This window comes from Hippoglossus hippoglossus, chromosome 11 (genome assembly GCF_009819705.1).
Source record: "Hippoglossus hippoglossus isolate fHipHip1 chromosome 11, fHipHip1.pri, whole genome shotgun sequence".
Classification (NCBI taxonomy): Eukaryota; Metazoa; Chordata; class Actinopteri; order Pleuronectiformes; family Pleuronectidae; genus Hippoglossus; species Hippoglossus hippoglossus.
The window spans coordinates 3995764-4008459 of record NC_047161.1 but is presented as its reverse complement, the minus strand read 5'-3'; the positions used below and the strand labels follow the sequence as shown (position 1 = coordinate 4008459).

Sequence of the window (12696 nt, the reverse complement as noted above, 5' to 3'; positions counted from 1 at the left end):
TCAACGTTTAAAAAGTCTAATTTATATAGCTTTATTTATATTCGAGTTTGGATCAGATCAATGAATGCATCACGTTCTTCTTGCTGCAGCTGCCACTCACCCAGAGGTCCGTGTCACCCAGAGGTAAAGTGCTACCAGAAAGTCAAACCAGCAACGACTCGGACAAAGACTTGGTGCCTAAAACGGAGCCAAGACGGGTCAAAATATTTGACGGCGGGTATGTTTCACAGCAATGGAGACATTTTCTATTACACTACCATTAGAAAGCTTTATGTGGTTTATATATTCTCTGTTCTATCTTAAATGTCCCTCTTGGCTCAATTGCAACCCCGCAGATTCAAGTCTAATGAAGAGTATGTTTACGTACGTGGGCGCGGACGTGGTAAATACATCTGTGAGGAATGTGGGATCCGCTGTAAAAAGCCCAGCATGCTGCGCAAACACATCCGCACCCACTCTGATGTCCGGCCGTACCACTGTGTCCACTGCAACTTCTCCTTCAAGACAAAAGGTTAGAACACAGAACATGATCCGTGTTCACACACAACACAAAGTGCTTCACATAAAGGCCGTTAAAACATTTATCATATGACCATACAAGAAGAAAATTTAATTGAAAGTGAATATAAAATGCAGGTAAAGACAAAAGCAAAACAAAAAAAACTGTATATTAAATAAATAAAACAAAATAAAGACAGCAGGATAAGACACAAATGAAACCGCTTAAACACATCAGGAGAAGTGTGATAATAAAAAATGTGTCTTAAAGGTTTATTTTGAAAATGACAATATATTTAGAGCCAGTACGACTTTCGGGGAAATTGTTTCAGCGCTTTGGGACGTAATTAATAAAGATGTATTTTAGTTCTGACATCAGGAAAAGAAGGAACTTATTATTTTAACATTCTGCATTTCATGTGGTTTTAAATTTCTAGATGTATTAATACACACATACTTTACACCATGATGCAAATAGCACCAGAAGTTTTTAGAAAACTATATTTGCAAACACCAATCAGACAAAACAATTTGCGTTCACTTTAATGCACATTTTGAGACTGTATCATTTAGATGAACTTGATCTGCTGCAGTTCACTTAGTCCTTTTAGAAGTTATGAAATGAAATACGTTGTTTAACCATCTCTTCAACCAAGACAGGATGATTCACCGTTCTTTATCGAACTTGCCTGCCCACGCGACACTGCAGAACAGCACTTGGTGTCAGAGCAGCCCACGTTCATTTAAAAATGTCTTCATCAGTTACTCACCCCTTTTACGTACAGTTTGCCCAGCGACCGCATTCTCTTACATAATAAACCTCCCGTGCTATTGTTCGAGCTCTACCCCCCCGCAAGACCTCACTGCCTCTGTTTCTGCAGGAAATCTGACCAAGCACATGAAATCCAAGGCCCACAGCAAGAAGTGCATGGAGATGGGGGTGCCTGCGGGTCTCATTGACGATCTGGATGCAGAGGATTCAGGTACGTTTGCCCACAGGGAAATATAGAAGGATCGCTCATCATGGTTTTAATTACAGTGAATCACTCCATGTTTAAAAGTGACTTAACACATCTTATTTACGGCTTATGTGCTTTGGTTTCAAACAACAAGAGTTTCCCTTGTTTCAAAAAGTTTTCCTGTTAACGACACGATATACGTACAAAACACAGGATTGTTCCCACTTGTGCTCTGTTGCTATGTCGATCAATAGCTTTGCCACGGTCTAATTAAAAAATTCTAAATGCAGCTTCTTCCTCTGTTAACTCAAAGCACATGTGGGCAGCATTCAGAGCATTTAGAAAGAGGAAATTGCTGCGTCTAATTTTAGAAGAAAAAAAAAAAGATCGAGAGAGAGGGAGAAGCTGCCTGAAAGCGTTCTCTGGTCCCAGTCTCTAAGAGCATATTTGTTTTTCCTCCTCTGTCTGTGATGGAGCTCCGGGGTGTGTGTGTCGGTCCAGGGTGTGAAACGCTGTTACTGCAGCAGCACAAAACACTGAGCTGTGTTCTTAGTGCTGGATTTCCTCACTGTATGAAACCAAAATAGATGATAACGAAGGAATCTGACTTGTTTTCTCATGTGCAGGAGACCGCAGTCAGGTGAGCAGTGCCGACCGCCAAGACTCAGACGGCGATGACTCCGACGGCCCCGACGATGAGGAGAACGACGAGGAGGAAGAGGAGGACAGCCAGGCGGAGTCGGGCCTGTCCACCAACCCGTCTGTCTCCGCCAGTCCGCAGCACATCCCTTCCAAGGAGGCGGAAGTCCCCCCTAGCGCCCTCCTCGCCCAGATGTCCATCAGCTCAGTGTCCTTCCCTCTGTCCCTGCCTCCAGCTCCTGAATCCCACACATCAGACTCAGAGTCCGTCCCCATGATGAGCCCTGTGTCCCTCAGCAAGCAGATCTCCATCACTGGGTCCTGCTGCAGCTCGCTGCCCCTCCCCAACTCCCCTCCGCCTGTTGCCACTACGTCAGAGTCCTACACCTCAGACACAGAGTCAGTGCATATGATGAGCCCAGTGTCACCATGCAGACAGATGTCCATCGACTACCCTGACTTTGACGTGCCCCCTAGTCCCCCAGTGCCAGGAAAGTGCTCCATGCTAGGCCAGGTGAGAGCCATGTATTCTCATTGTGTGTCGCTCCCCCCCCCCTCTCTGCCTGCCTCCCTTCCTTCCTACACATTCCCTTTGAATCCTGCATGCGAGGCACTTGCACAAAGCTCCTGTCAATGCTCCGCAACAAGGTGATTAGTCTCATTAGGTTCTGATTAGTGGATCGATACAAATATCATTATATCTTAGGGCTGCCACTTTTTATTCAAAAATTAAACATTCACTTCGACGGTGGGGGGGGAAACGTTTGTATTGGAAATGTAATCAGCTTACGATCAGCTTGATGTATCGGTGAAGTGCGCCAGTAATGTTACGTTGTTTTGAAATGGAGGACGCTGGCAAGCAAAGCCGTCCTGAGCAGAACAATCACAACACAGAAGCATCTGAGGAGCAGCGAGTGGACGTGTTTTGTGTTCTGCAGCGTAGACGGTAGATTAACGGACAAAGTTAAGGCTGTTTGAGGCACAAAAGACGAGCAGCGACATCAACCTCCTCTGACTGCGCGTGTGAATACTAAGTGTCGGCCCTATTATACTTTAATCTCTTTACATCTTGTAGGATCGTGCCACAGTTGAGTCTAGAAATAAGATTGAATTGTCTGTTTTTCTCTTTTTAAAGGACGCCCCCGCTCCCCCTCCTGCTGTGGTGACCAGTTACCCGGGCATACCAGTGGACCGGGGAACCCAGACTTCCTCCTACGCGTCTCACGGCCCCGCGCTCTTTCCGCCGCAGGGTCTTTGCCAAACACTAGGAAGAGAGACCCAGACCCACCTGTTCAGTCACCTGCCCCTGCACTCCCAGCAGCCGTCTCGCTCCACGTACAGCATGGTCCCGGTCGGGGGGATCCAGCTGGTGCCCGCAAGCCTGGCAGCTTACTCCGCCTTTGTACCGCTCCAGGCGGGCCCCGTCCAGCTCACCTTCCCAGCAGTGAGCGTCATTCACAGGAACACGAGTCCGTTACCAGCTCTCCACACTCCACCCCATCCGGAGGGCTTGCAGACCCAGCCGCTCGTGGTCCAGGAGCCAATCAGCAGCGTCGTCCCCTGCTTCCCCCTCAGGCAGGTCACTGGCCTGCAGGCTCAAACGATACAACCGTTGGGTCTGGAGACACTTAACCTCATGGGGCTGACCAACACAGGCCTGACATCCACCCAGCTGCTGCCCCAGCAAGGGCTCACCCTCAACGCCACCCTCGGGCTGCAGGTTTTAGCTGCCAACCCCACCTCCCAAAGCAGCACCGGCCCCCAGACACATGTCCCAGGTCTGCAGATAGTGAACATCTCCCTGCCTGCCATCATTCCTTCTCTCAGCCCGCTCTCTTCTCTCAGTCCTCTCCCCGGTCCCTCCGAGAGGCAGGGCAGCCCCGAAGCTCCGGGAGCACAGCCATCTCAAAGTGAACATGGGCTTGGTTCTTCGCGGTGCTGCATGACCGCTTCACCACCCGCCCCCGTGAAGGTCAGCAGCTCCCCGGGACTGACCGCAGGCAGCAGGGCGAGCCCCGGAGGCATCAGCAGAGCAGAGCTGGTACAGACAGTCGAGAGGAAGGACAGGGAGAAATCTCCACAGCAGCCTCTGCCGCCTGCTCCTGTGAGCCGGGCAGACGCTGCTAAGGAGTCACCGGTTGAGGGCGCTAGCAATCCTGCACCTCCTCGACCGCCACCGCCAGTGTCCAGCTGGCAGAAGGTAATCGATGAGGTGTCCAGTGATGACGAAGACAGACTGGTCATCGCCACCTGAAAAAAAAACCCAAGTGGAAAAAGCTCTTCTTGTTCTCTTTTTGTAATTCTCGTCACTTTGTAAGACTGAAAACACTTTTCAGGGGTTTGTCTCTTGACAAATCACCTTTCAAAGCACAGATGCTGACATTCATATTGTATGTGCAATCACATGATAATTATTATGATGACCAATCGTTTTATTTTTACTGTTTTTTTGTCAGCTCCACACATTTTCTTTTTTTTGTACATGTTGTATAGACAATTGTGCCTTTATGGAGTTTCTTGTTTAGGAACCTGTACATAATTCCTCATAAATTCAGTAGTTGCTTGTGTTTATTTCAAAAATATAGAAGTAAAAAAAGGCATAACGATGGAGAATATCAATTTTATTTTGGAGGATGTCACTCGTAAATATATGGAATTATAAATGTTGTACTGGTATATGTACATTTCTATGGATTATGGGGCAATGTTTCTGTGTACAGATGTTGTGTTCAACTATTTATTATAATCCATCTAGTGCCCATTATGATTCATAAGTCCATAGGTATGTGCATTATAGTAGCTTTACATTTCTGTATCAATATTCTTAACTGTATCAGTAAAAATTTGTTTACAAACAATAAAGTGGTGTCACTGTATTTTGAAAGTTTCACATTAGAAACATCACTTATGATTTAAGGTGGATTTTGATTTTAAGGTACAACAGTCGCCTTAAACTCATGTTTTGTTTGGAAGTCGTTCTAAAACCTTTGAAGATACATATGAACTGTTGATTCTCTCCTGAATCCACAGGATCTCAGCAACTTATAAGTATATTTACAGGTTTCCAGCTCAATTTGTTATGATACAGAGGCTGAATAAAATCCCAACGTTCTATGAAACCTTACCCCCGACAAGGCCCCTGATGAAACCACATTGAAATTCACTAGATCTGGATTTTTTTTCATCAAGATCCATGAATTATTCTTTGAGAAACCATCCAGAGTGTTGAAACAGACTCTTGTCTTGATAAAGAAAGTGAAACAAAATCCCTGGATCTGCCCCCTGATTGGGATCTGCTCCATGAGTTCATGGTTTCTGTCTTGGCCCGTGTCCCATCTTTCCACCAAGTTCTGCAGAAATCTGTTCAGTCATTTTTTGCGTAATCCTTCTGAGGAACTAACCAACCATGAAACGGAAACTTAAAGTAAATTTGAGCTGTAAACTGTGTTTGGAGATTTCAGCTGTGGATGGAGCCATTGACTCAACTGGTAGGAATTCACCCCCTTTACATAACTTTACATTTCTGCTTCCATTTTCTTTGGACCTCAGCAGGAGGAAGAATTGTGATATCACAGGTTTCTTTGACACGATGAGAAAAATAATGCCGTGTGTTCATTCAGGGTTCCGGTCGAACGCTTCAGTCCCTGTCAACAGCTCACTTAGTGCTTCACCGCAAAAAATAATTTCCCTTCAATCCTCAGGAGACGACCTTGCGACGCTCTCATCGTCACAACGACGCCACTTCATTACAAAAACAAAATCCCCACTTGCCACCAAACGAGTGGAACTTGATTAAAAAAGGATTTGATTTGTTTTTATTTTGCACCCACAAGAAGAGAGTGAGTAAAGAGCTCTCAGAGGACCACCCCATTCAGAAGGTGACTCATCCATCTCTTCTTCCTCCTCCTCCTCCTCCTCCTCCTCCACCTCCCTCAGGGCTGCCAGAAGGAGAGTCTATAGCAAAGCAAACAGAGACACCTAGAGGCCAACCCTTGCAAGTGCAGAGAAGACAAACACAAATGCAGCAACAAATCTTGCACGACTTCCCAGCACCAGCTCCACACAGATTTTAAACAAAACACAAAAGCTAGAGAGTCTGTTGCTCCTCCACTAGTTTTCTATCCTGTCCTGAGTTAAAACATAAAATCCTCCTGCTCACTGTGGCACAATCTGTTCTCCTGCCCAGTGGAAACTCTGCAAACCACTGCCTCTGATTGGGGGCCTCAGAGCTGCAGCACGTCAGGATGCTTTCCCCTAAGACTTTTCCACTTTGCACACACACGCGCACACCAACACGCACGCGCACACCAACACGCACGTGCACACCAACGCGCACACACCAGGTCCATTTTCCACTGCGGCCCACTGCGGCACACTGACTCCGGGTATGTGATTTAGGGAAATGAAGCAGGGCTCTGTTTCCACAGTTTATTACAAGTGATGCTGGAGGGAAACTATTAGATTAACATCCACTTTGGAGGCTGCTTGTGTTTCCAGGAATCGTCCATCGATGAAGAAGAGGCAGCAGCTGTGCAGCACCACCTTCTATTCATCAGGGGGGCGATGTGAGAAGAAGCACAGTCAGGTTTGTACTCATTGAGGTGAAAACTGGTCTAATTAAGAATTTAAAGTTGTAAAGGTTGTAGTAGTTCTACATATTTGATGTGTCAGTCAACTTTGTTCTCATAAAGAGGATTGAAAAGCTGCTTCTCTCACATCCCAAACACGCAAGTACACAAGTACAAACTCATAGATATCAGTTCCCTAAATTTGAATGATCTGAATGTAGAAATGTTCATGTACACATTGAATTATGATTCTCAGCTCTTAATCTTAAAAATACTAAATGAATGGCCGACACTAACTTGTGATGTTATGGTTCAATAGCAGTTCCAGTTTGATTTGAACATTTATTATGGAAAAAAGGAAAACTGTCTTTACTTTAAGTATTTAACATTTATAAACAGTATACAGACATTTAATAAAGTAAATAGTCTATAGGTGAATGTAAAAGCACATATTAGGATAAATTAACTTAAGAAGATATATTTTAGAAGGAAGGATGAGTTATAGTCGTTGACAAATAAATTAACAAAAAATTTTGTTAAGTATCTTTAGTCTCATTACATTCTGGTTGGTGGTTTATAAATATGATTTTTGCTGTATTTGAATAAAGAAATCTAACCACAAGACCACAACTTTTCTAATAAAATACTTTAAGGTTATGTGTCTCTTTTCTTAAGTTTATTTTTTGCCTTGTCGTGAATATTTATTTATCTAGTATTTTATCCTTTGTCTGGTGTATCTGCAGGTTTTCATGTTGTACTTTGCAGAAGAAGTTGCCAACCTACATGGAAGTTATCATTATTAACGTATCATTATCATATATATCTTTTATATTAAAATAAACTAAATTATACAAATACATACTTCACAGTTGTAACACTACAATTTCTTTGTTTTACTTTTTAAACTTTGACTCTTGTCTACTTTAGTATTTTAAGTGAAGTAAAAACATATATTTTTCATATTTGCTGAATTTTCATATCTGACAACCGCAAAGTGAGAAATCGTGAGACTCTGCTGCCACCTGCTGTTCACTGAGTGAATCAGCACCTCCTGCAGACAGTCCGGCACAAATGTGGCACAGGACGCGTTTAATCCTGCTCATCCTTCAACCTCCAGCCACTCAGGCATCTCACAGGTCCTCGACGTGGCTGCTTATCAGCGGCCAAACAAACGGCGGAGTCTGGGTCCGAGCCAGAGGACAGGAGTGATTGTGCAGGAGGAGAAGGAGGAGGAGGAGGAGGAGGGGGAGGAGGAGGAGGAGGGGAGCGCTTGGTATAAAGTCAAAGTTGGCTCCACATGTGGGGCCACACTGACGGAGACACCGCAGCTCTGAGGACGGTCCCTGGATGATTATTTTTCCACCTCTGCAGGATTATTTTGTTTATCATCACTAACTGAAGAAGATGGATACATACGTTTTGATTTCCGTGTTATCAGTGATGTGCTCGTGGAGTCTGTGCACAGGTACGTGTTTGCGCATTCTTTTATCAAACAGCAATAAAAAACAATTCCAAGAATTCCATCCGAGCATCAAAGAAACAAACTTGATTAAAGTTTAAAAACCTTAAAGCAACGATTGAACTACTTGTCAAATCTTTACGCGTCTTAAACGTGAATCCAAAGTCTCTGTGCGTAATTTCCAAGCCGAATCCTGCTGCACTTTAGATCTGCACCTTCCTCACACATTGGACCAGCAGCCGATAGTTCTGCAGTGTTTCGATAACAGTGATTGACCAGTGACTGATTTCGTCCACAGTTCTGTCGTCTCCCGTCGGAGAGAAACCCGCAGACTCCCGCAGCGTCTCCCGGGGGAGACATGTGCGCACGAAGCGCTGCTCCTGCGACACTTTCCTGGACAAGGAGTGCGTGTACTTCTGCCACCTGGACATCATCTGGGTCAACACACCTGAGTAAGTCCTTCTGCACTGAGTCAGTTAGTGTGCGGCTCAATAGAAGCTTTTCTTTTTAACGTTGAAACGCGTTTAAAGTGGGAAAAAGATACGAAAAAGATCATATACATGTGTTTTTTAGTAAATGGAGGTTAAAAGTAAACGTGTGCGGGTGTAGTTGAAAGTTTGATTCATTTTACTAGAAGTCCAAAGAGTAAAACAAAACTTATCGCGTTCATTCGTAAGCGCATTTTTTTATGATTGTTTATTTCTGATATTAATCGTGACCTTTTCTCTCCAGGCGCGTGGTCTCTTACGGACTGGGCAACGCTCCGAGGACGAGGCGCGCGCTGCCGGACTCCAGGGCAGCCAGGAGCGCGCCTCGCTGCCGGTGCGTGCGTGAGAACGACAGCACGTGCAGCAGCTTCTGTCGCCAGGACAACGAGCATCTCAGGTAATAGAAACTTTTCTTCATCACAACGACAGAGTGAAAGTTTTGTCTCCACCTTGGTGTGAGACTTTCTTCTCCTCCATCGTGTCTCTGACCTCTGACCTCATCCTGTGTTTTCAGATCTCAGACGTCGCAGGACACCTTGATCCCCACGGAACACAAGCCGGCAGCTGACAGGAGCAGGATTAAGAGGTAAAACAACTTCTCAGGAGGAGGAGGAGGAGGAGGAGGAGGAGACATAAACCTCAAAGTCTATTTGCTAAATAAATGGACATGATAATTACAAGCTTCGGCAACACAGAGGTGTCTCCAGCAGCAGCCTGTGACACCGCTCATCATTTCATCTGAGTGTAAAACAACCGGCACGTGTTTCAGAGGCAGAGGCATTTTGAGATTAAGCCTCAAGCGAAGGAATCCCCTGTAAATTGCGATGACTGAGCACCACAGTGAAATCCACAAAACCTACAAGATCCCCCCCCCCCCCCCACCCCCCACCCCCCCCCCCCCCACACACTTATCTGTGAGTTATGTGGGGCAATGGAGCTGGTCTCTGCCACAGCTGCTCTCGTGTACCATCATGTTTCTAACTCCAACCTCTGAGCGTGTGCGGCGCCACAAGTCTGCACTTCCTGACACATCATTAATTGGAAACATGGAGTCCAATCTGCTCCAGCCACTCACAGAGACACACGGCGTCTTTAGGAGCGTGGAGGTCACAGAGTGACAGCAGGTCTTTCACATGATGGATTGTTTCAGATGTCTGATTGTCTTCTGTCTTCGTCCGCAGGTGGAGAAAGAGCAACAAGAAACAGGTGTCGGCCGGCGTGCTCAGGGTCGCCTTGAGAACCCGCCTGCTGCTGGAGGAGTGGAGGGTGAGGCGGCGCCACAGGGCGAGGGCGTGGGAGGGCGAGAGCACGGCCCCCTAAAGACGACACATCACCTCCACACCTTGTAACTCAGAGGGGGGGAAAGGCTTTCGTAACCACGGGCCCTATCTCCTCAGCCGTCTGCAAGCAGGGGCCCCTCGGCAGGGCACCGGAGAGCCGACGCGAGGCCGGGCGAACTATCTCCAGGTCGACCTCAGGGCTCCGGGGTCAGAGGGCGTCTGCGGCAGAGCAGAGGGCGTCCTACACACTCGGCCTCATCCGACAGAGGGGCGAGGTCAGAGACAACACGGGGAGAGGACGGACGCGAGCTGGACACAGTCTGTGGAGTCCAGGACACTCGGTCAAATATCATTTCAAAAACACTTGACTTCACTGGAGGGATTCAACACAAATCCCCCCCCCCCACCCGGTCCCAGCCAGTTCTACTTCTTCTATTTCAAAATGACAAACATTCAAGACGTTTTCTCACCGACTGAAGATATTTAACCGCGTTTTTTATGTAACAGTGTCGAGGACACGTCACCGCGGCCACAGCGGCTGCCGGGAGTTTCTCTAACCGATGTGATCACCGACGTCTTTGTCGTAACTTATGATGTGAAATGATGTTTACGTGTGTTGCTATTTATTTATTCTTTGTGCACGTTGTCGTTTGATGGCCACGTCGGTGCATCGCGTTTGGTTTATTTCTATGAAATGTGTCATCGTCAAGTTGCCATATTGTGGCTGAATGTTAATAAAATATTTTTACACAATATTTTAAAGCAACTTCCTTCATTATTATCCATCATCCATCCATGTTTTTTTTTGTTTAAGCAAGTTTATGCATCACTACTAACGACTCCCGCTATTTCCATAAAACTCCATAAAGGGAGATGAAACATGACCCGGAGAAGAAGCCATGAACTTTTGTGGCAGATTTTTATTTAATTTCTCAAAAGAATAAATAATGGATCTTGATTTTATAAAATCTGGCTTGTTTAGAGGACTGATATCTGATTCTGTGCAATTTGGTGCAGATCCAGATAAGAATCCAGATCTAGTGAATTTAAATATGGTTTCTTAAGGGGATTGTTGGGCCTTGACAGAGGTTCGTGTTCAATTTATTGCAGCACTTATCCTGCACCGGAAACAAACCATTCATACTCACATTCACAGCCACAGACTATTCAGTGTCTCCAGTTAATCAGAATGTCTTTGAACAAGCACAGACACAGAGAAATAATGCAAACTCGTACCAGGATTCTGGATTCTTCCTCCTGTGAGTCGAAAAATGCAGAAGCACCTCAACCTGATTATGTGCGATGTATTCGACCTGTGAAGCTGAAATAAGTTTAATAACTTCTTCGATTTGACGACACAAGTTATTGAAGTGATGGAACTTCACAAAGCGTTGAACTGCAGCGGGTTCATCACTTTTTTTCGGTCCCCTGGAAACATTTCCGTTCGCAATTTGCAGCGCGTCGAGCTCTCTCGGTACAAAACACTAAAAAAGAGCTCGAGCTTGTTGAAAAAACAGACAAAAAGTAAAAGTGAAAGAACAACAACATGAGACGCAGATGGGGATAAAGACAGAGACAGACTCCGATGTGATAACCACAAAGTGTTGATGTGTAAGACACCGAGGCCCAGAGCCGTAAAACCCTGCTCGCGCTGCACTTTCATCTCGGTGCCAGTGTGTACACTGCAATTTCTACATCAGCTGAGGGGAGATTTAGAGTTTTCCCTCAGCAGCTTGGATTTCAAAGACGCGATCCAGCGAGCGCGTCGTCTGTTTTCCAGCCCTGTAATGATCTGCTTTGTTTCCAAACACTTCACAATTATCCTGCCAGGCCGAGATGTTCGAGTGACTCAGCAAAATCCAAGAGATCATGAGTCACGGGTGTGTTATTGTGTTATCTACCTGACCCGGCCGCCGCGCTCACCTCCAACAGTTAAGAGCAGATAAAGGCTGTTGCACCGAACCGCTGCTGTTCCCCCGCTGGAGCCGATGTTTGTATCCACACATGAACACAAACCTCCCGGCACATCAGTGGTTTATCGAATTTCTATCTAATAAATCAACCGCATTTCATTTCAGTGAATCACTCGTCAGGCTAATACCTCAGCTTTCAGAAGGAGAAACCCCGTAACGTGAAAATCACAACATAGCACGAACGGAGAGACCTGCACATTCGAGATCATCACATCGGTTTTAAAATGGAAAATGGATTTCACTAGACTGCAAAAAGCAAACACCCAGATTCTTTAATGCATCCCCTTTGTTTTTTCACTTTATATAAGCACATATAAGTTGTGTGTGTGTGTGCTCAGTTCAAACACTGGTGTGTGGAACACTTGCTCCCATCACTCATCACTGAGCTGCTGGAACTGCCTTTGCAGAACAAGCCAATGCAAATTGGTTTTAAAGTCTTATCTCTCCTGCCCATTTAGCAAACAAATCTGTGCCCGGGGCTCATTGTGAGAAACGCTGCTGCGTCCTCCTCCTGCGTGCCGAGGCCGAACACAATAATACTGATGTCATACATTTCACAGACGGACCCTGGTTCTGTTTGCAAAACAATTTAGGGACTCGTCCGCCGAGGGAGACGCTCAGGACGGCAGATACAGGAGGAAGACAATGGAGAGAGTGTTTTTCTTGGGGATTTAATATTTCATAAGGCTCCACACAGCGTGGTATTTGTAAATAAATGTGTTACGTAACAAGTGTAACTGAACAATAACAGTGAGTCTTTCCCACGTAAAAGAGATTTTTCCTTTTTCCTTTTACGTATATGTTGTTTTAGGTTAATGAGAGGAGGTGGAAC

The 12696-nt window shown here is 45.6% G+C and overlaps 2 protein-coding genes across 7 annotated transcripts in view; both read left to right on the top strand.

Annotated features, from left to right (window-relative positions):
* hivep1 (HIVEP zinc finger 1) overlaps positions 1-4958 on the top strand; it is a 52458-nt gene extending 47500 nt beyond the window's left edge. For 3 of the 6 annotated variants that reach the window (XM_034599278.1, XM_034599276.1, XM_034599275.1), the window contains exons 5-9: positions 90-217; positions 336-511; positions 1380-1481; positions 2084-2610; positions 3232-4958. In XM_034599278.1, the coding sequence (XP_034455169.1) occupies positions 90-217; positions 336-511; positions 1380-1481; positions 2084-2610; positions 3232-4350 (2052 nt within the window). In that variant the 3' untranslated portion in view covers positions 4351-4958. The remainder of the gene's footprint in view (positions 1-89; positions 218-335; positions 512-1379; positions 1482-2083; positions 2611-3231) is intronic. The other 3 variants (XM_034599277.1, XM_034599279.1, XM_034599280.1) reach the window with 1 other exon arrangement.
* Positions 4959-7956: 2998 nt separating this feature from the next.
* Positions 7957-10634, top strand: edn1 (endothelin 1). Its single transcript, XM_034599281.1, has 5 exons — positions 7957-8129; positions 8422-8575; positions 8856-9008; positions 9126-9197; positions 9793-10634. The coding sequence occupies exons 1-5, from the start codon at positions 8069-8071 to the stop codon at positions 9929-9931; spliced, it is 579 nt and encodes a 192-aa protein (XP_034455172.1). The 5' UTR covers positions 7957-8068; the 3' UTR covers positions 9932-10634.
* The last annotated feature ends 2062 nt before the right edge of the window (positions 10635-12696 follow it).

What these genes read in the sequence shown, in the direction of transcription:
- edn1 (XM_034599281.1), top strand. Translation starts at nt 8,069, where the DNA reads ATGGATACATACGTTTTGATTTCCGTGTTATCAGTGATGTGCTCGTGG. An exon ending in CTCGTGGAGTCTGTGCACAG is followed by an intron (nt 8,130 to 8,421) that starts GTACGTGTTTGC and finishes TTTCGTCCACAG; the next exon opens with TTCTGTCGTCTCCCGTCGGA. An exon ending in GACAGGAGCAGGATTAAGAG is followed by an intron (nt 9,198 to 9,792) that starts GTAAAACAACTT and finishes CTTCGTCCGCAG; the next exon opens with GTGGAGAAAGAGCAACAAGA.